This window comes from Poecilia mexicana, unplaced genomic scaffold (assembly GCF_051168715.1).
Source record: "Poecilia mexicana isolate PSO_F unplaced genomic scaffold, ASM5116871v1 scaffold_13, whole genome shotgun sequence".
NCBI classification, from domain to species: Eukaryota; Metazoa; Chordata; class Actinopteri; order Cyprinodontiformes; family Poeciliidae; genus Poecilia; species Poecilia mexicana.
The window spans coordinates 1,325,077-1,352,394 of NW_028263382.1; the positions used below are offsets into that span (position 1 = coordinate 1,325,077).

The window sequence follows — 27,318 nt, forward strand, 5'->3', positions numbered from 1 at the left end:
TTGTTGGATTATTAATACTAGATTATTTGCTGGTCATTGTTTTACATGTGCTTGTATATAATATATATATATTTAACTTTTTTTTGTTTTAGTTTAAAAAGCAGGATGCTTAATTTTTTTCTATGACTGATAATATAAAGTGATTCTTGCCTGAATTCAAATAAATTGTAACATAAAACATGGATGAAATTTCATTTTAACTGCTCAGAAAAATATTCAGAAATTTGTACACTAAATATAAGTATGATTTACACCAACAACAACAAAAACCCAGTATGAGTTTTAATGTAAAGTTGGTCATGGGAAGAAACTGTGCTTTACTCATCTCAGGTATTCCTGATCTTTTATCAGGTTCCACATTTGAAGATTGCCAGTTGATGATTTGTTGATTGCTCTGAGAGCAGAACTCCCTTCATGTGAACTGCATGAACAGCTGAGAGGGAGATAGAGGAAGAGGTGCTGATGTAAAACAGAATCTGGTGGCTGCATAACTCATGATCCAACAGGAGGTAAAGCAGCACACAGCTCTCTTATCACCCCATCCTGCTGTCACTTCTCTCCTTTCAGCAGACTTTTTACAACTTCACTTTTAATTGCAATCTAATTCACATTCTGACTCACATTAGTAGTAAACTATAAAAATTACTTTGTGATTGTGCAAAGAATCACAAAGTAATTATTTTTAAATGACAGAAATAACCTCTCATGCACTTCAACACCAGGAAGTGTGGTTTACGTTTGAATTTAACTCTACACATCTTCTACATTCTCACAGTGTTGTTGAGTAATTTTTTATTGTCAGAGAAGAAAAAAAATGAGCAGAACAGTGTAAGCATTTTTCTCTTTTTATTTAAACTGTCTTTAGTTTCCCAGTTTTATTTTTGAAAACTACTGCGAATGAATATAAAAAGGTTAGGAAAAGGACTGTTATAATCTTTTTTCTTCAATAAAACTGACTGCATATCACCAAGTTGTAAAGAATGTATCTGTAAAAATTCAGGAATTTGCCATTTCTAACATTTCTCAGACGTGCAATCTGGAATTCCTAGACCGCAAATGTTTGACATGGCTTAAGCAGCCAGGATCTTCTGGCAATAGGGGAGGAATCTGAGCTGTGTGGTGACAGTCACACCACGCTCAGTCCAGTAGGAAAATAACACCAAATAAAGCTGACTGGAAATTAAATGGTTAGAATCAAACTGCTGGAAGAGACATGAACTTGTGCAAATATGCTGTTAACAAGTACTACTCTGCTATTCACACTGTTTTATTTGTATAGTTACTTTTTCCTTTTTATATAAAATTTGGTTAGAAGCACCACTTTAATGTTATGAATGTTTGACTGCTGGTTTTCCAAATAAACAAAGGAGAGGAACCTATCAGTTCCTTTTGCTCTGAATGACAAGCAAATGAATTGTTATAATGATAAACTCTGGATTTGGATGCAGAATTTTTGTTTGGCTGATTAATTTAAAGCTTTGACCCACTGATTCTAATTTCTCTCTAAGAGTTATAATATAAGAAAGGCATTATCTTTTCTTTCCTTCCTGCTGCGGTCATTCCTTCATCATCTATGTTAGGTCCAGACGGTGACGTCACATTTGGAGAAGTCCTGGAGGATGTAGTCCTTTACCTCAGCTCAGATGTCCAGAGGTCAAGCTAAATAAAATATGTTGATTCTGCATCTTTATCAATCATTCAGTTAGTTGTGAAACAGCAACATATCAGCCTGTCTGCAACAGCTTTTCATATTTAAAATCTATAATTATTTTAAATCCATTTAAATGTTATTATTCTATGTTTTTCACAGGCACTAAGTTTGTTACCAAAATCCAAACTGACACATTTTAACCTGAAAACAAAGCCATTATTATTCTTTATTTATTAATGCATTGTTTTAATTTTTATTTTATCAGAACTGCAAATATATAATTATGCTGGGAATACTTGGGAACCCTTTATTATAGAGAGCCACCTGTCATGGTATCACTAAACGTATCCAGGTGTCATGGCAATAATACAACAGTATTATTGTATTTCAACATTACGTTTAGTAATGTTGAAATAATGTTTCTCAATAATATATTCATTAACTTGACAATAGCAGTATGTAACAAAGCATTCTAGGAAAACATATTGTGGCATTAAAGCTGAAGTATCCAGCTTTTATTAAAAAAAAAATGCTTTTTGCATATTTGTTGAAACTGTCTCTATGTGGTGTCACCATGTAGTGAGACAGATAGTCTGTGAAAAGATCAATTTGCACCACTGCATTCTGGAGAAATGCACCACTCCCGACCAAAACAACCTATCAGAGCCAGGAGGAGGGTCTTAGCGTTGTCAATGGATCCCATGTATTTGCTGCTAAATGTGCTAATGGTGGAGAAACAATTTACCATTCCAGGTAAACTGCTTAGTCAAGGATTCAATGATGTTTTATTATCATACCAGCTAGCATTTGCTTGTTTGTAGTATGAAATTTGGACTCAAGTCCCAGATCAAGAAGCCTAATAAATAATAGAGTATATATATAAAAGGGTAGAGTGCCTTCTCCGGGTCAGGGGGGTCGTCCTGCCTCAAGTGGAGGAGTTTAAGTATCTGGGGATCTTGTTCACAAATGAGGGAAGAAGGGAGCGGGAGATCGACAGGCAGATTGGCGCAGCATCTGCAGTGAAACGGGTGCTGTACAGGTCCGTCGTGGTGAAGAGAGAGCTGAGTCAAAAAGCAAAGCTCTCGATTTACCGGTTGATCTACATTCCCACCCTCATCTATGGTCATGAGCTTTGGGTCATGACCGAAAGAACGAGATCCCGGATACAAGCGGCCAAAATGGGTTTCCTCTGCAGGGTGGCTGGGCTCTCCCTTCTCACCCTTAGAGATAGGGTGAGAAGCTCGGTCATCCGGGAGGGACTCAGAGTAGAGCCGCTGCTCCTCCACGTCGAGAGGAGCCAGTTGAGGTGGCTCGGGCATCTGGTCAGGATGCCTCCTGGACGCCTCCCTGGTGAGGTGTTCTGGGCACGTCCCACTGGGAGGAGGCCCCGGGGAAGACCCAGGACACGCTGGAGGGACTATGTCTCTCAGCTGGCCTGGGAACGCCTTGGGATTTCCCCGGAGGAGCTGGAAGAAGTGGCTGGGGAGAGGGAAGTCTGGGCCTCCCTTCTGAAGCTGCTGCCCCAACGACCTGACCCTGGAGAAGCGAAAGAAAATGGATGGATGGATAGAGTATATCATCCACAGTCATGGCTGGCCATGCTAACTAGTTTTAGCATTCAGGACAGGCTGTGCTAGCTGCAGCATAGCAGCGAGCAATGGGGAAAGACAGAAGGAGGGATGAGCACCGCCACATGGAGGATAATTGGCAGAACTAAGATACCTTTGGGATCTGATTGGTTGTTTCTGGGAGAAGGCAGAGGAGCTAAATTTTTTTCACAGATCTGTCTCACAGCACACTGTCACAACATGGCACAACTTTTTCAACAAATATGTTAAAAATATTTTTATACAAGTTGCGTACCGCAACTTTAAAAGGCAACTCAGAAAATACTGATAGTAATATCATTGACTATTTTCTCTTTCTATGCTTTCTTCGTCTTCCTGCTTCCATATTTTGTGTGTATCTCCTCCTGGCTTGTTGTTGTGACCTGGGTGTGTGTTGGATATTTTGTGCTCCTCACACACACAGTTTGCATTCGAGTCTCAGAGTCATCTTCAGCCTTTGCACCATCTGTTATATACCAGTATAAGTGGAGAGGTGGGCACTGACAGTTCAGTATACAGGCTGTATAGATTACAGATGTGCAGTGCAGTTCAACAGAGACCATGACTGCTGTTCAGTATCATTGTACTTCAGTATCTTCAGCCGCTCTGGGCTTTCAGAAACTTTTTATGACGTCTCACCTGAACAGAGGGGTTTATCCACACATTAGCTGTCGGTCCAGTGACTCCCTGCATTACTCAGCCCCACTTGGTACTGATGGGAGGAATCTCGGATAGGCATCATTCTCTGGCTAGAACATGCTGAATACTCTTTCAGAGGCTGGAGTGGGGAGCCTGACTTTTTGTGGTACAAAGGCTGATGACTTATTACATCACTGGAACCAGTGAGAACTGGAGAGCAGGACGAAGAGGAGGATGACTGCGGTATGACCGGCAGAGCTCTTTGAACCACAGCTGAATTGTAGACGCCCAGGTCGGTCTGCGGTCGGGGTAACATTGCTGAGGCGGGCTGTGGCAGCACGGGGTGGACAGCTGCGGCGTTGGAGAAGGGGTGAGAGGTGAAGGGCTGGTACGGGACGGCCTCCACGCCATAGCGGGAATATGGCTGCATCGTGGCCCACATGCTGCAGTTAACAGAAGGAGAGATGGTCCGCTCGTCTTTCTCTGCCACCCCAGGCCCTGCTCCTGGCTGGGTCTCCATCCCGCTATACATGCAAGCTTCTCTGGCAGTGATGGCTTCGCCGCAGTAGGGACGAGAGAGCAAGGGTGACTCGTAGGAGGGACCAGAACGGAAGAAATGCTCCTCTGACATCACCGATGACGACTCCAGATATGGTTGCTTGCATCCGAGCTCCAAGTGTCGGCTGTTATCTGCAGAGCAAAAGAGTCAACTGACATGTGGCCCGCTGTGTTTGATTTTGTATTATTTCCCTATAAAAACAGAAACGTACCTCTGTGTTTGAAGCAGTGGTAAACTAGACTGGGATCTCTGCTTTGAGGAAAGTGGTTGGAGATAGAATCCTGGGATTCTAAGTTTGACAGAGAAACTCCTGTGTCATATGGATAAGAAGACAGGACCTGAGCATGGCTGGTCAATACTCCAGCCCGGAGCTTCCCTGCCAGGTGGCTGTGTGAGGAGATGATCCTCTGACGAACCATGTTCTTAGAAATGACTGGATAATCTTTCCTAAACATCAGGAACAGAACGGCTTTGTCAGACATTCATTGAAAAGTCAACATTTTCAGAGAGAAGTACAGGCGTCTGTAAAAAAACAGTCTTATAGAACTAAAAAGTATGCTGATATCAAAGGTATGAGTTAGGGGTGCACTGATGAATCGGCCCTGAGTTCCTTGATTTTGGGAATCCGTGATCATCTGATACTTACGGCCGAATTTGTCCACTGATCTTATCAACCTTGGCAAAGGTCTGAAAATCAGCCACCGTCTTCTTTTGCTCTGTCATGAGAGAGTCTGACTGACAGACCTGCTCACCACGTCATGTCTGCACATGTGCCATTAACTATAGTCACCCCACTGTTACCAACTCAGTGACTTCCTTAATATATTTAGCAACGTTTCAGACAAAAAAATCTGTATCGGCCAAAATCAGAATCTGTAGATCAGGATTTTTAAGGATTAGTAATCAGCGATCGTCCAGAAAACTGCAAACAGTGCAACCATAGAGTGAGATGTAATATGTTAAAGTTAAAGGATATATGAAATCAGTTCTTCACTGGTGGCTTACTGTAGAAACGTACCCCTCTAGTCTGGAAGCACGCAGGTCTCCTTCTTCACTGCCTCGGAACCCTTTAGCAAAGGGGTTGTTTTCAATCTTCAGTTGAGTGATCTAAAAAAAAACATTATAGTACAACTCTTAGATTTTCTGGCTTAAATCAGTAAGTAAGTCAATAATTAGAACTCATAAGCAAATTTGCTGTGTTAAACAGGAGCTCAGCAACTCTTCAAATGTCATAGCAGAAGAAGTGTTTTGTTTATATAGCTAACAGATCTCAAATTTAATCAGAAACTGAGATCTGAGATTCAGACATGGAATGGGGGGTGGGACCCCTGACCCATCTCTTATCCAACTCTTCAGGAAGCTGCAGACATGCTAAGTCATTAAGCTGTAAAGGAAGCACCTGTGGTTGAACACAGGAGTGTTGAATCAGTGTGACATTGTAATGCAATGCAGAGCAGCAGCACAGTCTGCAGCTACCAACAGCAGAGCCATCTAATCTAATCTAATAAATATTAGGATCAGCAGTCTGATGCAGATACTACCATGTTAGTTAGGATACACAATAACTTTTCTTGTATTTAAAACACTGCATGAAACATCGCTTCCAAATATAGGGGAAATGCCACACATGCTGCTGAGAAGAATGCTGCTGAATCGTGAATGTTTCTTTCTCCATTTAAAAAATTGCTATGTCTACATAATTTTTTACAAAAGTACTGAAATACATGTACCTATTGTTGAAACCAAAAGTTTAGATACAATGATTACGGTAAAAAGACACATACACCTTTCTTTATCATTGTCTGAAGTTAAATCAAAGCAAACCTGTCTTGTTATATGTCAGTTAGAATCACCAAAATTATTTCTATTTGCCAAAAGGTACAATACTGTGAGAAAGAATGTTAAAAATGTATTTAATAATGTCTTCAAAATCCAAACATTACATAAAGAATTATTACTGTCTCTTTAAACAATGGGGGAAAGCCCAGATGATAATGTCATGTCTTTGGAAGCTTCTGATAGGTTAACTGACACATTTGTGGATGTAGTCTAACATCTCATCTTCATCTCTGCAGACATGCTCTATGGTCTCATGTAACTGAAGTGGAACAGTTTAGTCCCAATGACCATCTATCCATTTGGAAGAAAAATGGAGAGGCTTGTACCGCCCTAATTATGATGGTGATTTTCGAATTGTGGCTTTGAAAAAGGTTATGATGAACAGATGTTACCTGGATAGGAAAATTATTTGCACCTCCGTTTTGATGAAACAAAGCTTAACTTTTAGTGGTCAAATGGACCAAAGTTCAGTGTAAATAGCCAAGGTTTTTTTTTGTCTACATTTAAAACCAGATGTGTATATGATTACTCTGCACAGACACACAAACTCTTTTTCAAATGATTATTAATATTATTATTTAATACAAATAAAATTATATTAATTAAATAAAAAATTTTCAGGCTTTTTAATGATTGATAATCGTCAGTCGGCCAGAAAATTGCAGTTGGTGCACCACTGGTTATGTTTTCTGGACGTTCTAAGCAAATCTATTGATTTTTATTACTCAGATCTGTAGCTGTTGACCGTGTGGAGAATAAAAAGTCAGGTTTGTATACCTTATGATTCTGATAAGATGTTACTGAGATGAAGGCCGTCTCATGGAAGACGTGAGAACAGTAGGCTGTGTTCTTTGATCCAAAGGCGTTGTTTTCATCAGCTTTGACAATGTGAAGCCTGGGCTGGTACTTATGCATGGAGTTAAGGATGATCTAGGAAAGTGAAAATTTAGTTGAAGCCACAGAGGAACAGAACATAAATCTAAGACATTTTCTTGGGTTGTTTAGCTTTCTACATCCGTTTTTATATAGCAAATCGAAAACATACGCAAAAATTATTCATTGACACTGATAAAATAAGCCTGTGACGTGAAGACATTTGCTATGTCAGAGTTAACTGTTCAGAGAATCCAACTGGGGTTGTTCCTGCAGAGCAACATTTGCATCTTTTTAGCCTGTAAAATCAGCAGCGCTAGTTGTGTAGTTCTGTAGTTCTGTAATAAAGAAAGATCGGAAAATATTAAAGATTCACACTGAGATCAGTTTAATAAGCTTTGTTGTAGAATAGAAAGCGTGTATAAGTTTAACTTAAGCTATTGTTTATGACGCAGGTTAGCACAAAGGTGAGACCACGTCTCTGTGACAGACCCCAACTTTTGTTTACGCTGTGTGCACAATTATTAGGAAAGTTTTAGTTTTGATCATATCATCATTTTCATGCATATTTTCCATCTCCAAGCTGTATAAACTTGAATGCTTATTGAGTATAAACATATCAGTTGATGATCAGTTGACAACTTGTGTAATAATTATGCACACAGTGTACTATGTACTGTGGTTACTATGGTTACAGACCGCATACTGGAGCAAAGTTCCCAAAGTTACCTGTCTCAGACTCTGATAGGTGATGGTGGTGAAATATGTGGTTGGTAGGTGATTTATTCCCTTATTTCTGTGATTCATCTTTGATACAGTACAGGTTGGAGCTGTTTGATCAAATCTATATCAGACAGAAAACCAAGTGTTTCCTGTTAAATATTTCTTTGAATCTGGCGCTTTTGAGCAAAAAGATAAGTGATGAACTCCATCTTTGCATATTTCATCTGACTTGATGGGGACTCTCAGAACTGTGTAACAGGTGGCGTGTGTTATGCGTTTAGGTTGTTAGGTGGCTGCAGGTCAGCTGACTGACATCCCTCTGCTCACCGCAGCTCCATGCTGGGCCCAGTCAGGCATTAGCAGCTGTAGAGCAGGGTCACCAATGGTCCAGCACTGTCAGCAATGATGAACATCAAGCTGCGCTCCCTTCCTCCCTTTCTAGACTCTCCTGAGAAGCCTTCACCTCAAGGGGGCTCCCAAAGAGAGGCAAAGGTTGAAAAGGCCGTGGGCTGCTACGCTTTGCTCGAACACTGAACGACGTCTTCCTCCTTTTCTCCTCTTGCTGAGGAAGACTGAAATAAGCTTAGTATTTTCCTACCTCTGTTCTGCTGTCCGTGGGTGATACCGAAACTCCTGGACCGCCAGTGGCTAAAGAAAAAGATTAGCCTTGTGTTTGTTTTTCTTCATTCACCAGGATGTTAGTTTTGGATAAGTTGAAAAGTTATTTTTATATTAAGAACCCTAATCCTGCCACAATACTTAAGTTGCAATTGATATTCCATCCATCCATCCATTGATATCCATTTACAAGTTGGAGTTGTGTGACAGAATGAGTGAAATTAAACTCAGTAGAAAGATATAATAGTGTGATTTAATTCAGCTATTTTATTTGTCTCAGAAAATAAAATCATCTAGATACATATCTTCAAAGAGTTGTTGTGGATGGGGTTACTGTGGGCATGAAGGATCTCCAGTAGTGACCGTTTGCTTAGAACGTCGGCAGAGAGACGTTGGAGTCTGGGATCTGATCCTTGCCTATTATGATGGATGGAAGAGATGCTTTGAACTTCCTCCAATTTACAGTAAGTTTCATAGCGTCAAACTTGTGCGTTACATATGCCACGGGCAAACATTGGCAATACATAGTTATCATGTGACGTCATACTTCTGGAAACTTTGTAGCTGACCGACATCTGGGTAGGTATCTGTAACTATATGCCACGACAGTGGCTATGAATAAATCAGCTAAACCATATTCTCTGTCTTATATGGGTCAATCCCGACAGAGCAATTCTGTTGATATATCTTTCTCTTGCACGTTGGTCAAGATTGTCAATATAGTTTCTTTTTGCTGGTCTTGAAGCTGAGAGTCCAAACCCTCAGTATGAGGCCAGTAGTGCAGGACATGGGGCTGGTTTTTACCAGACTTGATATCTGCAATAAGGGAAGAATATACAGTAGTTTAGCTGTAGTGTTTTGGCCGCTGCAGCTTCCGTACCCGCTGTTACCTGATTATGCGGAACTCATCTCTCCTCTCCATACAGACAGAATGAACCAGTCAGCCATGGTGACTGGTTCATTCTGTCTGACTTTCTGAAACACTAACATCTTGACAAAAAGTAAATAAATAACTCAAGCAAGTGTGAAGTTCAAGTTATATGAAACAAGAGAACATTTTCTGTCCGTTTTGTCAGCACCCGGTTGATTGCAGGCGCAAAGATACCATGACTACTCAGAAACAGAATAAGAAGCTAGCTACCTGCTAACTTGGTCTTGAATCAGGCATATTTTTTTGTTGAGCATCTTTAAAAGGAAGATTTCGTTAAATATCAAAAGAAGACTCTTATTTTTGGACATAATGTTTTTTTAATGTTCAGTTGAACCACAGCAGTTTGTTTCATTTATGTACTGAAGTATTTTTATTTACACTTGGTAGCTGATTTCAGACAGTTTGTTGGCCAAAATTAGTTTACATTTATATTTATCTATTTTATATGTTCTTTGACGCACTAAACGTATTGTGATATTTTGTATCTATTTATATAACATATTTTGATTCTAGTGACTGTTTATGAAGGAAAGGGAAAAAAAACCCTTCTGTTTTAAAGTTACAAAGTTACATATTTGTTTGACCAAATCCGAATAAAAAAAAAAGCAGAAAATGTGGAATTTCATCTGTGATAGCATTTTCAAGTCATTAAAAAAATTATATCATATCATTTCATGGCAATATGTTCTATTTAGAACATGTTTGATGTTCAGACTTGACATCAAAGGTTTTAAACAGAGATTTCCAACACGCTTTCCCAGTTATATAACATTTCTCCAGTTGAGAGTGAGGAGAAGAAAACCCTCCAAGGCTTTTTTACATAAAATAGCTTCATGAAGAACACAGGGCTTAAGAGAAGTTATAACAAAAACAAAAACTGATTAAAAAAAAAAAAACACTTGCATTTCCATCACACATCACTAAGTCTAAATATCGTTCTATTATTTTTCTTGAAACATAAATCCATATTTACATTTTATGGATTATTAGGGTCTATCACTTTATGACATGATTAATTAAAAATTTAAAGGATGAAATAACCTTTAAAATTATTGAATTAGGCCTAAGGACACATTTAACGGGGCATTATTTTGTAAAATTAACTTTTTTGAGCTTAACTTTAAAATGTACGTGGAATGTTGCCTTGATTTTTTTCATGCATTTTAAAGAAATTCTATAATCTCCTTGGCAATCATTCTGCTGTGCAAAATGTTTAAGATCTGCAGTTTCCAAGCTACTGTCTCACAGAACAGCCCTCCCCAGAAATCCCCCACTCAGCTCCTTCAGACTAGCCAGGAACAATTAGCCAACACCTGGTGGAACCGTACATCAGCTGAGCTCATTATAGGAGCTCATTATAGGAGCTACTTCTAGCAGCCTTTGAGAGAGGGAAAGGCTGGTAAAATCATTATTAAAGGGTTAATAGAGGAGCCATGTTGTGATGACTTCCTGAAGGTGGAGTTTCAAAACGTCCAAGGGTTTTTAAAGAGACAAAGGCCCAATATAAAGGTGCTAAATTACTTTAAGTCAGATTTCTTTTAAGTTATGTTTGCTTTATATACCATTTTTATGACAACTGAAATTAACAGTTACTTGATTGTTCTACAAAATGGCACTGTTCTACGAAGGGGAATACATAATACTGCCCCTTTAAATTCCTGAGCTACAGCAAAGCATCGTTACAGGAAGACTAGATGTCTAGTGATTCCTCAAAGCTTGCAAAACGCTGTCATGTTTCCACTAGGTGGTTATTATTTATGTAAAAGTCTACGTTATTTATAATAAAGCCTGGGATCAGTTATAATTCCAACCAATACAGCACCTCCACATCTAAACAGTTCTGCAGTTCTGCGGCCACAAGTTGACCTCACAGCCTAGTATCAACTAGAATCTAATCAGAATCTTTGGAAAGTCTGTAACACGATGATAGGACTTGATAATACCTCAGTCTCTACATGAAAAAAAGTCTTTGCTAATTAAGTGAGTGAACAATGTTTCACTTTGTTTTACTGCAGCCATTTGCTAAAATCAAAAGGTTCATATTATTTCTCATGAATGTACACTCAGCATCCCATCTAGACAGAAAAAACAGAAATGTAGAAATTTTTGCAAATTTATTAAAAAAACAAAAACTGAAATATAGCATCATTATAAGTATTCAAACCCTTTGCTGTGACACTCATGCTGTCCATTTCTTCTGCTCCTCCTTGAGATGGTTCTACTCCTTCATTGGAGTCCAGATGTGTTTAATTAAACTGATTGGACTTAATTAGAAAAGGCACACACCTGTCTATATAAGACCCCACAGCTCATGTCAGAGCAAATGATGTGGAAGGAACTGCCCAAGGAACCTAAGGTTCCTTGCCTTGGTGGCAAGGCACAGTTCTGGCCAAGGTTCCAAAAGAATTTCTGCAGCACTTAAGGTTCCTAAGAGCACAGTGGCCTCCATAATGCTTACATGGAAGAAGTTTGGGATGACCAGAACTCTTTCATCCAGCCAAATTGTGCAATTGTGGGAGAAGAGCCTTGGTGAGAGAGGGAAAGAAGAAGAAGCCAAAGGTCACTGTGTCTGAGCTCCAGAGATGGAGATGGGAGAAAGTTCCACAAAGTTAACTATCACTGCAGCCCTCCACCAGTCAGGGTTTTATGGCAGAGTGGCTGGATGAAATCTTCTCTTCAGTGCCAGACATGTGAAAGCCTGCATAGAGTTTACCAAAAGACACATGAAAGACTCACAGACTGAGAAATAAGATTCTCTGGTCTGATGAGATGAAGATTGAACTTTTTGGTGTTAATTCTAAGAAAACCAGACACTTCTCATCACCTGCCCAATACAATCCCAGCAGTGAAACATGGTGATGGCAGCATCATGCTATGTGGGTGTTTGTCACCTGCAGGGACAGGACGACTGGTTGCACTTGAAGCAAAGATGAGTACAGAGAGATCCTGGAAGAAAACCTCTTCCAGAGTGCTCAGGATCTCAAATGGGCTGAAGGTTCACCTTCCAACAAGACAATGACCTGAAGCACACAGCTAAAATAATAAAGGAGTGACTTCAGAACAACTCTGAAACCATTCTTTACTGGCCCATCCAGAGCTCTCACCTAAACCCTATTGAACATCTCTGGAGAGACCTGAAAATGGCTCCACCAATGTTCACCATCCAACCTGACAGAACTTTATAGGATCTGCGAGCAAGAATGGCAGACGATACCCAAATCCAGGTGTGAAAAAGTTGTTGCATCATTCCCAAGAAGACTCATGGCTGTACTAGATCAAAAGGTGGTTCTACTCAATACTGAGCAAATTTCTATATTTCTGTTTTTTCTGTCAAGATGGGATGCTGAGTGTACGTTCATGAGAAAGTTCATAATTAAAAGTTATGAATTTTTTTATTTTTAGCAAATGGCTGCAGTGAAACAGAGAGTGAAAAATTTGAAAGGGTCTGAATACTTTCCGTACTCAGTGTATGTGAATTTCCTCAGAGGTGTAATTGTGCTGTTTAGGGATTAATGAGATGAAGATGAGAGGTTGTCCTATATTGTGTAATGAAGATAATGAGCAGACATGGGGATCTGTTGTCCTGTGAACGGCAGCAGACTTCCTGGTCCCGCCATCCCCTGCTCGGCCTCCGACTCCTTCTGTTCTCATTACTCGACCTTTTCACTGCCCAGGCTCTCAAACTGATGTGACAACAGGCTCCACCACTGATCTGAGAGGCTATGAACCTAATGAGCCTGCCCAGTGATGAGATGGCTTCAGACAAGCTATCCCAGAGTTCCCCTGGGGAGAACTGCCACAGTCACACTCCTCACACACTCTCCTCTGCACTTGTTTTCTCCTTCCATTCCATCATTTAGAAGTCAGCACATGAAAAGGCCCTCCATCATGGTGCTGCTCATCTCTCTGTCACTCTGGCAATATTAGGCTATAGAGTAAATAGCCTAAACTTCACTTGAAGTTAAGAAACTGTCTTGAATGACTGGTTGTGTTTACCCTAAAACAATTAGACAGAACTGATTTGATTTTGCTCTTTGAAACTCTATTAATAGATAAGTTTGTGTAGATGGCTTATTCTAAAGAACATCAGGTCTTCTTCTCATAAATTTTTCTGTTCAAACTCGATGGACTTGATTTAGGAACAGACTCAAGTGGCTTTTTAATTCTGGAAGAATGTCATACATTTTCAAACTGATTGTGTCTGTAGCATTGTATTTAATACAATGTAAAGTCCATCTAACAAATAATATGCTGTGAGAACCCACTGCTCCCTATAGGGCGCAAAACCCGGGCCCCATGTGGAGCAGTGCTGTTTTGGGGCTAGGAGTTACGTCTCGAGGCAAGGTGTGAATTTAGTTTTGGTTAAGGTTAGAGTAAGGAAGAGATTAGTAATGGTCGGGATTAGGGAAAAATACAATTTTTAAAACCAATAGAAATCAATACAATGTCTTAATATGACTAGAGATACAAATTTGTGTGCGTGTGTGTGTAATAATCACCAGCAGATGTATTTTAGATAAATGAGAGCACATCTACTCATTCCTGTCCGTCCATCTGTTTGCTTGCTCCAGTCTGGGAAACGTGATAATGTTATGCAGTTTTTCAGCAAAATGTTTAGACAAAAGCCGTAATATCAGTGTCGTGTTCCATTGTATCTGTTATGAGCTCAGTTATTTTAAATCTTCCAGGCTATTAGGTGTTCATTCTCCTTCACTGTTTAGAAAAATAGAATATAAATATCCTTTATTGTCTCATCCTGGGTAAATTTTTGCAACAGCATTAAAGTGAAAGACAATCAAGTCAAGTAAATAGAATATGAAATATATAAAAACAGAAAAGGGAAAAAATAGTGTACAGCCAGGGCAAGATTTTAACATAAATATCATGTAGTTATAAAAAAATAGCATACTTTACTTCCTTTGCTTTACTTCCAACTCTCGTGTTTTTCTTTGTGAATCCAGTTAACTTTTCTATTGTTAGTAGAGGAGCCTTGTTCTGATGACTTCCTGAATGTAGATTGAGTGAAAACCAGAGACAAAGGTCCAATTCAAAGGCATTATATTTTATAATCTAATTTCTTTTAAGTTATATGTGATACATATAGCATTTTTATAGCAACTGAAGATAACATAAGCTGTTTCTATGTCAAATGTGCACAAATCTTTGTCTATATTCTGCTAGAGTCCCAATCGCCGTGCTTCCATCAAATAAGAAATTAAATTAAAATTATGCGTGACTAAGCTTGTTCACACGATAAGTCATTAAAAGTCATGGAAGTGATGGATGTAAGTTTGGTAATTGATAAGTTTGGTAAGTTTGGTGCTACACTCATCATCTATCAGCCATCAGAGGAGACGTCAGGTGGTGGAGCAACAGGCCCTTTATAAGGAGCAGCTGCATCTGCAGTGTTTTGAGGAAATTGTAGTTGATGATTTTACAGAAGAGCTTTGGATTCAATATGTTAGAATCCAGAGTTCTTCTGAATAAGTCACTTCCTGTTGTCTTCTTCGTGGTTTTTGCTAGTAGTAACATCCGGCTTGTGTGACTTGTGACTTGTGTGATGCAAAAGAAAAGTGTTTCCATTGCAATTCTGTGGAATATATTTCAGTATGGTTTAAAAACCACCTCATCCCAGCCCAACATTTATCAAAAACGTGAGTTTTTTCAAATTCAGCTTGTATCCATTACACAAACTTTTCAGAATTTCAATTGGCACAACTCTACAGTTAGTGACTTTCTAACTATAGAAAGTCACCAACTACAGTTAGACTGTGTGCCTGGAACCTACATAATACTGCCCCTTTAAATTGACATTTAGATCTTCTAGAACTCACTAAGATGAGAGATACATGTAAACCACTTTTTAGACCCTGATGCACTTTGTCAGGTACTCACATGTCCGAATGGGTCCAGGTGATTATTTGTTAATTTCAGCTTCTGAAATGACACCAGTTGCCTCATCCAATGAGCTCCTGTAGCAGGGGAGTCCGGATGAACGTAGAGTCTGCCTGGCATGGCAGGCTCCGCCTTCCCAGCCACCATCCTGAAAACACATTGGGATGTGAGATGTGTGTTGAGACTTGTCATACATCGATCTGATCCAAAGGGCTGTAAGAGTACAGTTTACCAGAACATACAGCGTCCTCATGCATTATGGTGAAGCACCAGAAACATTATCAATAATTATCTAACTTAATATGTTGCTGAATAACAGCAGGACACCCCCCCGCCCCCCAACACCAGGCTCTGGCATTAGAGTGCATTGTAAAAGTATTCACACCTCACACTTTTTCAATTTGTCATGTTACTGTTCCATGAGTAACAAGCACAAACTTTAAAGTTTATTCAGATGGTATGAATCCCGACTAGTTTTACTTATTCTTGGTCTTCTTCCTTCATATTTAACATCCTACATTTTTTTTATAAAGTGCAGAATCTTCCCATATTTGCCTCCAAAATAAGCAAGGGCTTGTCCCAAGGTGCAAGTAAAGAATTTAAATATTCATGCAGTAATTGTCAAAGTCAGCTACATTTGAAGAAACTTGTTGGTAACACTTTATTTGAAGGGGGTTGAATAAGACTGACATGACACTTTCATAAACATGACATAACACCTGTCATGAACATGAATAAGCCTTCATGAATATTTATGACTGTTGTCATAAAGCGTCATTCGGTAAATTATGACACTTTTAATACAAAGTTGGCATTATTCAAAATGCCTTTGACAACTTGACATTAGCCAAGAAATCATTACTGATATAAATTTGTTATAAAAGTATTACTGATTGCACTTTAAAAATTAGGTAACTTTATGTTATTAAAGGTGAAGTGATGATTTCCTGGTTAATGTCAATTTTCTCTCAGAATTCTGATATCTGTTGTGTTACTGATCCACCGTTTACTGGGAGGAGTTTTGTTCAACCAGTCTTACCACTTGTTGTCACAGAACTTGTAACGGTGGTCATCAGCTGGGACAACATCAATGAGAAGGATGTATTTGGTCTTGGGGTTCATGCCACTCACTTTAACCTTGTAGCTAGGAAACATCCTCCTGTTGAAGAAAATAAAAAGACTTTTAGACACACTTACCTTCTGATGTGTTTCATCCTATAAACATAAAATCCGGCTCAGAGATGATCTGTTTAGCTTTGATTTTCTTTGAGATCAAGACCCTGAAGGAGACATGGAGTGCCATCACATCAGGTTCAAGGCAGACAGCTGCTCACACTGAGCCAGCCCCTTTCTTGTTAAAGGGGAGGTTTCCTCTCCACTGTCACTACATGGTTCCTCAGTATGAGGGATTGCTGCAAAGCCATCAATTCAGTGCAATGAAATGCTGCAACCAGAAACCTTAATGGCTCTAATCTATTAGAATGTCCTTGTTTATGTTTTTCTTTGAAAAAAAAAAAAGACCAAAACAAAGTCACATTTAATTGTGAAAAAGGTTACATCGTTCTATTTTTTTTTTTACAAGTAAAAATAAGAGAAGTACAACATGCATTTCTTCTCAGACCCCTTCATTCTGCTGCCACTAAATAAAGTCAGACATAACCAACAGCCTTTAATTATTGACAGGTTGAGCTGTGTTTAATTTGATTCCAGCAAAAATCCAGAGGTCTGTTGGAGGGCATTAGTGAACAAACAGCAGGGAGGAGATGATTAAAGCTTCTAAAACAATACACCAATCTTTAAACATTTTACAGAGCATTGTTTAATCCCTCATCAGAAAATGGGAAGATTATGGAACAACTGCAAATTTACAGAGATCAAAGCATGGGAATAATGAATTCAAATGAATACAAACATCCACCACATCTTTTCAGATTTCCACTTGTAAAAATGTAAAACTACGTTGCATTTCCTTTTAACTTTACAGCTGCTTTTGAAAAACCTCAGGGAAAGTGTGGGATTATCTCTCATCCATTTAATGCTTCAAAACCAGAAGACAGAAGAGTCTAATACAGAAGTCAATGCTATAAAATACAAGAAGGAAGCCACATTTGGTGACCTTTTCTGGGAAAGCAAAAACATTTTCATCCCATCTGCACCAAAAGGAAATTTCACAAAGAACTGTCTGTCTTCTTATAAAACCCTAAGTGGTTTTTAATGGCACCGGGCTCGGACAGTTTAAACAGCTGGCTCGTCATTGCTTAAGAGGCTGCAGTCAGTAGGGCCTGCAGTTTGTGTGTGGGTACTGCCCATAGCGATGCGCTCAAACATTAGACAGCACACTCAGAGCAGGCCTGCGTGCCTATCTGGGTTGATGGGAACGCAGCAAACCGTCGTCATACTTGCTTCTCCGATTGGTTCAATTGTTGATCTTCAAAGGCTCATGTCTCCGATCATGTTACTGTAAATATTCCCTTACGTTAGAGGGAAGGGAAAGGGATTGAGGGCAGGTAATTTAAATCTCTCTGTGAGGCTTCAAATCCAATCAGTTGTGCAGATCAGATCTGCTATCATCCTCACTGAAAGACAGGTTAATCTTAGGAGAACATTCAAAACAGACCTCTGCTCATCTCAGGCTCCTTTCCCAGCACACAGACAGAGCAGATGGAGGCCTGTGTCAAGACATGTGGGCCCTGGATTTGGAGAATATGGTCATAATGGGGGAGGCGAGGCTGAGGCTCTCTGCTTCAATATGGAAGAGACTCAGTTAGTCCTGGCAAATAAAATCCACATAAATCTGTTCATACATTTACTAGGACAGGAATATGAAACTCATTTTTTTGTCAGGCGGAATCTGAGGTCTTCAGGTGTCAGTGTAGCGGTTCATGTTATCTGCTAAGCCAGAGGTTCCCAAACTGTGGGGCGCGCCCCCTAGAGGGGGCGCCGTGTCATTGCAGGGGGGGGCGCGGCAGCCGTCTGGATGAAAAAAAAAACAAAACATGAACACTGTACGCGCTGGGTTTTTACCTTAGAATGGCCAACTCTCTGTTATTCCTATGTCAATTTGATACAGTAGAGGCTTCCACACCTCCCATATTTGTGTCCTGTCACTTTTATCAGCAGTTAAAACTGTTTAATCCGTTGTTAACATGTTGTAACCTGTTTTTCCGAGCCGCCTTTAAACGCAACATGAGCACTACGACGCGCTGGGTTTACACCTGTGAAGGAGACCTGCTGCTGCTGTGCGGAGCTACATAGGTTTGTGTTAGAATCACGGCAGCAAACCAGCAAAACGCAAAGAACTTTTCACAGTTTTTCTCTCCAAACTAACTGACTGAGTTGAGTAAAGCTGTTGGATGCAGGTAATGTTAGCTAAAAGATGACTAGCTAATATTAATACAGAACCTTAAGCTTAACAAGTACCTTGTAGGCTACCGATGTTGGTGTCTATTTTCAGCTACGTATATTCATTTTGCCCCCCAAAAAGTCTGGGAACCACTGTGCTAAGCGAATATTTTTTACTGTCAGTTAGAAACCAGTGAACAGGTAACTGAGCCTCAAAGCATTTCAAATGTAATCTTAATTGAATGCATTTTGTTTGGTCAGTTATATGTTTTTTTATGAAACTAAAACTAAGTTAAGTTGTTTCCTCTTGGTAAAAAGGAAACTGGTTTCCACAGGCCTGCTGGATTTACCCAACATTAGAAATGTCATTTATGAGAAATAAAAATAAAATGCATTTAAACTGCTAAAACCTCAGTTTTAGCAGTTTGTAGTTTGTATGCAGTTTTTTTGTTTTAACATCAGCTAAGGTTGGCCAGCCGGCCTGCTCTTGGCCAGCTTTGTTATCATAATACAAACTAAATAAATCACCTGTTATACTGACAATGAGAATGGTGAAAAATAAAGAAATTGGAAACAAAAATGCTGCAGAAATTGGGAGTAAAGGCTCTACAAACTGAGAGCCGGGACAGGTTAGCAGTCCATCACAGGGCACTACCGGTAGACACCATGTAGAGAAAATTAACTGTTTTTGGACAAATAACTGGAACCTCCTGAGAAAACAGATGTATGCATGGAGAAAACCTGTAAAGCCTCTATCTATGATGTGAAACCAGAACCTTCTCGCTGCAGAGCAGGCACAGCACTGTGCAGCTCTGTCCTGTGCTACTTAATTTAATAACAGCAACAGGTGGAGTGGAGGTAGTTGATTGTAAGTTTTCTCACTCTCCAATATTTTTGAAAAACGTTCATCATTCTACATCTGCCATCAGATATAGTGAAGCGAAGGAACCTGACACAGACTTCAGCTTTCTAATCTTTATCTGTTGGAGATCAAAAGGAACTCATTGTACAATATGACTCAACATATTCATTGTGACTACAATGTACATATTAATATTTTATGGATGTTTCCAGTTATCAAATCAAATCAAACCAAATTTATTTATATAGCACAATCTCTTTTACAAGAGCGTTCTGAAACTTGTGTGTGAATATGTGAAGAATCTTTGGAAGGTTGCATAGATAATCAAATCAATATAACAATCAATGAGTCAAATTTACATTTTACAACAGTCTCTACTGTGCCAAGGTGTTTTCCAATAATTTAAGAATAAAGGCTAGAATAAAAACAAACCATTGTAGAAACATAGGAGTGTCACAATAATGCTATGTGCTGAAGGCAGCTCTAAACAAACCTGGTTTAGCTTAAACTGAACCAAAAACAGAACATTGAAGGCAGTGAATTTCACAGCTTTGGACCATTCTGTGAAACTCACTGTTTCACCCCACGGTTTCTCCTTATATTTCATTTTACTATTGAATATGAATCTAAATACATCAATATGTGAATTCTTCAGAGTATTTATTGTGATTTTATTTTAATTTGTAAGCTCATCGGATACAGACAGTGGTCTGAAACCGATGATCAAACTCTAAACACAAATGAGGAGAAACAAAAGACAAAGAGCTCAGATGAATATGAGCAGCATAAAAACCTCTGAGCTCTGTGGTTTCCTTCCAGTGCTCCTACATGATGATGGAAGATGGCAGTTCAACACACATTTTGAAATGTCAGGGAGTTCAGGTCCGCCGATCACCAAAGACAAAGAGTATTTCCTCCATTTGCTGGTGTGACTGAGTGAGTTCAAGAGAAGCATGAGAAACGGCAGTTGGAGAGTGCATGTGTGATATCAGTATCAGGGTGTACGTGTTTTTTTCTGGCCAGCCAGCTGTTTCTCCCAACAGTCCCACATGTGTAGGGCCTCCAGCAATCCGTTCCTTCTCTGGGAATCTCCACCACTACGGCCAGATCAAAAGGAGCACCAGAGGTAGGGGTTAAAGTGTGTGTGTGGTGATGAAATGATCCAAACATAGTACTCAGGCCTAGTGAGGGCGCCGGATTTCTCTTATCAGCCTGCTGCTGCGACTCTCTGACGGGCTGTGTACAAAGAAGGAGAGTGAGGGAAGAACTGCGCTGCGCCTGGCGCTTTGAAGAGGCCTGGACAGTGACACTCATCATAACAAGCATCGGACCCGGTTGGTGCTGTTTGAGGAAAAGAGCGAGCTGGTGTTGGAGAAATGTTAAAAATGTGGGTTTGCATCTGTCCTTCCTCTCCACCGCCTCTGCACTCACCCTCTTCACACCTCATTGATAGCATTCTCAAACTCACATCACATTTTTGGTCTTGGTGCACGTTATAAATCAATCCATTGGTCTATTAGTGTCTAAAACTTACTGCAAGGGGTCTGTTGTCTTAGACATGGCTGTTTACTGATCATCACTTACACTGAAAAAACTATTATTACCTCTGGTAGTAATTATTTCTAAACACCTGCTTTGTTGATGCATTTTGAATTTGTTGTTTTGAAATATGGATTTTATTAAAATCCCCATAAAACTGCCAGGCAATTTTTAAATAAAGCACAAACAGCAATGCTTGGGGAATTTGTTCAAGAGTAGAAAAATGGCTCACAACAAATCCCACTTTGCGTATTGTCACAGACTTTTTTCAGGTTTGATAAGCAATCAGAAATTTGTGTGTAATTATTTAGGGTTTTGAAATAAAAGAGCAAAGATTGTGTTACTCAGAATGTTATTGCAATTCAGATCGCAGAAAAACAAAAAACACTGCCCCATGAAAACAGTGCATAAAATAAATGCTGCTTCATGGTGCTTTATGATATAAAATCCCAATAAGTCACACAAATTATAATTTGTGTGTAAATTATTTTCTAAGCTAGTTAAAATCTAATTCAGATTAGAAGGTTAATTGTATAAATAAGCAAACATTTTATATTATGGCACATTGGCTTAGTCCAGTGAGTTACTGTAACACATTGGAATATGTAGGAATGCAAAATCTTTTTTTTTACATGAGAACTTGCAGAAGCACCTGCAGAATATGTCCAGTTAAAACTAGTCAAGGACCATCAGCTGCAGTCTGGCAGGTAAACCCAGAAGGCCTCCAGCCTGCATCACTACATAGTTCTTCAAAGGACGTAAAGTCTTCAGAAACCACTCTATCAGCCAGGGAAGCGAAAGTCTATCTTCTGTAGTTATGTAGCTCTAAGCAAAAAATGTGGTGACCTTTTACTGGAAAAAAGTTCATTGAGTGAGGAATGAGAGGCAGAGGTTGATGCGAGTATTCTCAATCTCTGGTTAATGTCCAAAGGCTTCACTACGTAATCCTCAGGCCGCATTAAATCCAACAAGGCCAGCAGTCATTTGTGGTTTCAATTATGTATGTGGCAGGAACTTTCCGTCTCTCCGTTAATTTTATCTGTCCACACAAGTGGCAGCAGAGAGGTATCATTCTCATCACAAAGACTTACTGTTACTTTCTCCACAAATGTTGAAGAATGGGAGCATCTTTCAGCACATAAAACACTGAGCTGTTTTTTTTTTTTGTTGATGTGTAGAAAGCATAATTTCTTTCAGCAAAGGGATTATAACTGAACTGTATCACTATTTGCGATCCATAAATCCTGCACTTTAGGCTCCAATACCTTTCACTATCCTTCCTATGCCCTGGAAAATCCCCCCAACTACAGTTCTGATTGTGTCGCTGCTGCAGGGGAGAACTGCTCTGGGCACATCTGCTGATCTGCCATTCTTCTCCAGCTTTACCTTTATGATACTTTAAAAGTTCCCATTTTACTGTAAAATATGTTGTTTTATAATTCAACCAAAGTTTGCATTAAGGATAATTACAGAAAATTTTCATGCAAATTTAGAGTTTTTGAGCTGGAATTAAGTATAACTTTTCAATCTGAACAGTTCTCTTCAAACAGAATGATAAAAATCATCAACAATAAACCACTGTAAGAAGGTGTTGTGATTTGTAAACTTTTTGCCAAGAATGAGGTAATATCTGTAACACAAATATAGCACACACACACACACACACACACACACACACACGCGTGGACGCACGCGCGCACACACACACACACACACATTAACACATATTAACATATTATGTAGCTAAAACATATACCTCTAACATCTACATGTGAAAAGCTCAGCTCTTTCTGCCTACATAGAGTGTATGATGATCTGTTGATTATTTTTTGGATTTACCAATTAAGAATTAGATAGCAAAAGATGTGTAAAGGTCCAGAATTTGAACCAGGTGAAGCTAAAACTGCTATTAGAGGAGTTCTGGATACAACCAATTTATAGACAAAGAAAGTTCTTTCTTTCAATTCAGTTCCATTTATTTCTATAGCACCAGTTCACAAAAAATTCTGTCTGAAGGCACTTTACAAAAAATATCTTCATTACAATTACAAATGCATTCCAATTGATCCTAGTTATTAAACCGTGCACTATGCTCAATTAACTACTGAAGTAGATTAAAATGTTTCTGTCTAAGGAAATCCAGCAGACTGTACAGGATTCACTCCTGCTGGATGAGCATGTGGTGACAATCGCTTGCATTGTGTTATTGAATTAATATTAAATATAAAATGTTTGTATGTTTGTATTGTTCTGGCTTCATTACTGCTCTTAGTCCATTGTTCTTTCAGTAACTGGCTTTTTTCGGAGTCTGTATGCTTAAATTAATGATGATTCGATTATTAAATTAGTTGATCATTATTTGTATAATCGATTCATTGCGATTAATCCAATTCACAACAAATTCATTCCAACTCTGGACCCCTCAACTACCAGAGGCAAAACATCCTTCTGCCTATAAAAATGTGAATTTTTCCACAAGCCACAAGTAGGAAAACCAAGCCACCCCCAGATCTGCTCCAGACTGAGAACATGAAGCTTTTACTGACCTTCCAGCTTTTGTGATGATCATCTCAGTTCCAGCTTCATGGAACCTCTTCCACAGCTCCCTCTCATGAAGGACTACTTTAATGTTCTCAATGTTCTGAAAGAGAGCATAAATTCCCTCTGCATAACTCCAACCATCCACTGCAGCTGAATTTTACATGCCAGCACATGAAAAATGAGATACTAAAATATTCAAACTATGTATTTAAACATAAATACATTCCAGCGTTTCACTAACTGGTACATAATTGGTCACAAGTTGACTTCAGATGTTGTTTGTGCTCCCAACAAGCTTAAGTATTTCTAATTAAAAGAACCTCTGGCTGTCAGTGAAAAATAATTGGGTTCTTTAAGGTCAGCCAGCAGCTTCCATCTGTACCTGGTCAGGCCCAGCCGAGGTGGGAGCGGTGGGAGCGGTGGGCGCACCAAGTTGGGACTGGTCTGGAAACAGATCCGTCTCGGCATTGGCCTGGACCCGGCTCACACGATCATCCGTCACAGCTGAAGCCTTCTCCTGCAGCATCTCTGCAGCATTACACAAATACTCAGCTGTCAGACTTATCAGAGAGGAGATTACTCAGGGGTCAGAGGAGGGGTCATCATGCTGCAGACCTGAAACGTGACTCTCTTCTCCAACAGTGGCTGCTCTTCTGCATGCCCCACCACCACCGCTGGCTGATCTCATTCAGGTTCATTTGTGATTTGATTAATGAGGAAAATATATTTGTTCTGTGAAACTGCAGCTTGCTCTCTGCTCTGAGGACTGTCGGCTTTTAAGCTTTATGTTTTCAATTTACAATTTTCAATTTTATGTGGTTTGTTTACGTTGTGTCTTTTTTTGTTTAACTCACATCTTTTTTTGGGTTGAATAATAATAGATGAAAATAGAAAACAAAGTATTTTCATTGAGTCATTTTCAGTTTTCATCTTTACGTTATAAAGTAAATGCCTTATTTTTAAACCATTAATAAAATACAATATAACTTCATATTTATACTTGTTCATATTTATTTTGTAAATGTACTCTTTTTAACAACACAATTTAATTACATTTTGTTATAGTTCAGTGATAACCTGAAATGCAGTGAAACTTTATTCACCAAAGTCATCATCATCAGTATCATTATTATTTTGTGTGTGTGTGTGTGTGTGTGCGTATGTGTGTGTACGCACGCAAAGTTTTCTCTTGAACAAATAACCACATCAAATCCCCTCAATCATTCTTCATATTAGCCAAGTTCAGGAAATGTAAACTTTAGTTATTTTGAGTTTGGAAATCAAAGCATCTGCTGATTATCCAACACTCATTTAAATTATTTTATTTTATTAAGACATTATAATTATGTAAAAAGCTGATTTGACTCTGGAACATGAACATGTTTAATCTACATTTTCATTTAAAACTGTGGAGGGAAAAAATATGTTTAAAAATGTGCTTTAAGATGAAAAAAATTAATGTACATTTAAAGTAACGTGTTTAGAGAAGTTTATATTATCAATATATATGGAAAAGATTTTAAAAAATGATCCAATCCTTTCTTCTGGTTCTTCATGAAATAATACATTATTATTTTGTACAATAAGAGCTCTTACCACTTATAATCCATTTAAAGAACAATTAAAGGACTGGTTGATAACACATCAGATCTGTCAACATTTTGAATAATAAGAACCTTTTCCTCCATGTGTCCACCTGTGTTTTGTCATCTAGATGGAGGAAGTTTAGTTTTTATTACTTTGTATACATGTTGATTGTCTTGTAGTTTCCTTGTTTTATATTTACAGATTGTATTGCTTGTATTTTTTATTTATTTATTGAAAGTTTATGTTAAGTAATTTTAACCTTCATTGAATAGTCATTTTTGAACATTGTCCAGGAACATCATATGATAAACAGTCTTTAGGAAAAATCTGGTGTATTTTTAGAAGTGTTAATTAATAGATGTTCTCCCTACAAAATAAATTCATTAAATTAATAAAAGACACATAATCACTATTTAAATGTTCCCTTCCTACAACTAAAATTATACTTTTATAATTCAGCTTCAGATATAATAATCATTTCATTGCCTGTTTGGTCTGTTTAAAGTTCGAGGATCTAAATACCCCAGATCGACAAACATTTAACAAACTTGAAAACCTGCCACCATGTGTCGATTCATTCCATGGCGAAAAAATTCCTGTAGGCCGACTGGCCTATACCTGGCTTTTCAGAAAGCTTTCTGTTAATGAATCTTTGCTTCAGATCCTTGATAGCAACACCTGCTCACAATCTGTATGATGAGGATTTTTGGGACAAAGCTGCAGCGACCAGCGAGATGTGGCAGACCCTCGCTCTGCTGCTGCAGCGACCAGCTTCAGCTGCAGACTGAACACACACTCCTACCTGAGTGTTGCTCACGCTTAGTATAAAATATAAATGTAATATAACCGAGCTATTTGAATGATTTTCTTTTTAAAACAATAATTAGACTTTTAGAACATGTTGTAACTCCTGCACGTTAGACTCATTTACAGTTATCTTCACTGATCCTTTATTAAGTGAAAAGTGATTGCCCACAGGTAAACCTGTGCAGTGTGTCCTGCTACTGTCTCCCAGGCCCTGAGAACCTTCTGCTGTTTATTCCTCAGGGCTGACTGTTGGTGCAGTGGCCCTGTGAACACAGAACGGTCACTCTTCTAGCCAACAAAGTGGACCAGAAAGCGTACAATGTAAACGAACAGAGACATTTGTTAAAGCTAATAAAGATAACAGCTGACAGAGCAGCAGCCACACTGTGAATCTGGGCCTTTCACTGATCCAGTAGAACCAGGAATTATGAGCCACACTCAGCTTTTCTTTGTCAGCATGAAATGCAAGCACTACTGCCTCAAACAAGCTAGAATCATATGAAATCATGCAAATGAAAACAGACTACCATCATTTCTGCATGTTCAGAAGACAGCAGATGTATTTTAATGTGTGTTAAATCCATAAAGGAGTCTGGACTGTACCTTCTGCTAGTGCTGAGAAGTGTTTGCTTTAAAGCTCGCTGCTTTTAAAACACTTCTAGCCTAAGCGAAGAAGAAGTAGCGCCTTGTGCAGCAGTAATAAACAATGTTACTAATAACATGTCTACAAATCTGGATCTCTCACCAGGAAAAAGCTCTCTGTACAAACATTATTGTTGCTGATCAACACACATACATTTCATGTTGGAAAGTAACAATGTTATAGAGGTCATGTGGTCTATCCTTTGCAGTGAATATTTAAAATATTCCCCAAAGCATATTGCTAACTGACAAAAGCCACAACGTCAAAGGCTGCAACAAATATACCAGAGGATTCTGTTGGTTCTGTTGATTGGCCCGCTGTATCTGAGATGTAGCCATTAGTTTCTAGGGCCAAAATCCAGTCATTGTTGTAAAAAATTACATTAAAAGCATTTTGACTGTCCAGATTACCTGCTCTGAAGAAAATATGTATCCAAACTGATATCTAGGAGCAAAGAAAGAAACATTTTTAAATCACAAAAGCTATAAAATCTTATTGTTTGAGATAATTATTTTTGGAATAATTATCAGTTTGACTATATATCAAATAATAATAATAATAATAATAATAATAATAATAATGATAATAACAACTATTATTATCATTATCATTATCATTATTATTATTATTAGTAGTAGTAGTATTTAAAAGGTTATAATTAA

General features: G+C 38.7%; 1 protein-coding gene across 1 annotated transcript; it reads right to left on the reverse strand.

Moving 5' to 3' along the window:
• Positions 1 to 829: 829 nt before the first annotated feature.
• On the reverse strand, positions 830 to 24,148 carry tbx4 (T-box transcription factor 4). Its single transcript, XM_015011411.2, has 8 exons — positions 24,002 to 24,148; positions 23,625 to 23,719; positions 16,375 to 16,494; positions 15,336 to 15,483; positions 7,073 to 7,225; positions 5,475 to 5,563; positions 4,668 to 4,903; positions 830 to 4,587 (listed from the first exon to the last, which is right to left on the reverse strand). Exons 1-8 carry the CDS (start codon positions 24,143 to 24,145, stop codon positions 3,923 to 3,925), a joined length of 1,650 nt encoding a protein of 549 aa, XP_014866897.2. The 5' UTR covers positions 24,146 to 24,148; the 3' UTR covers positions 830 to 3,922.
• Positions 24,149 to 27,318: the final 3,170 nt, after the last annotated feature.

What these genes read in the sequence shown, in the direction of transcription:
- tbx4 (XM_015011411.2), bottom strand. Translation starts at nt 24,145, where the DNA reads ATGCTGCAGGAGAAGGCTTCAGCTGTGACGGATGATCGTGTGAGCCGG. An exon ending in AAGTTCTGTGACAACAAGTG is followed by an intron (nt 15,484 to 16,374) that starts GTAAGACTGGTT and finishes ATGTGTTTTCAG; the next exon opens with GATGGTGGCTGGGAAGGCGG. An exon ending in CCACTGCTTCAAACACAGAG is followed by an intron (nt 4,588 to 4,667) that starts GTACGTTTCTGT and finishes TTTGCTCTGCAG; the next exon opens with ATAACAGCCGACACTTGGAG.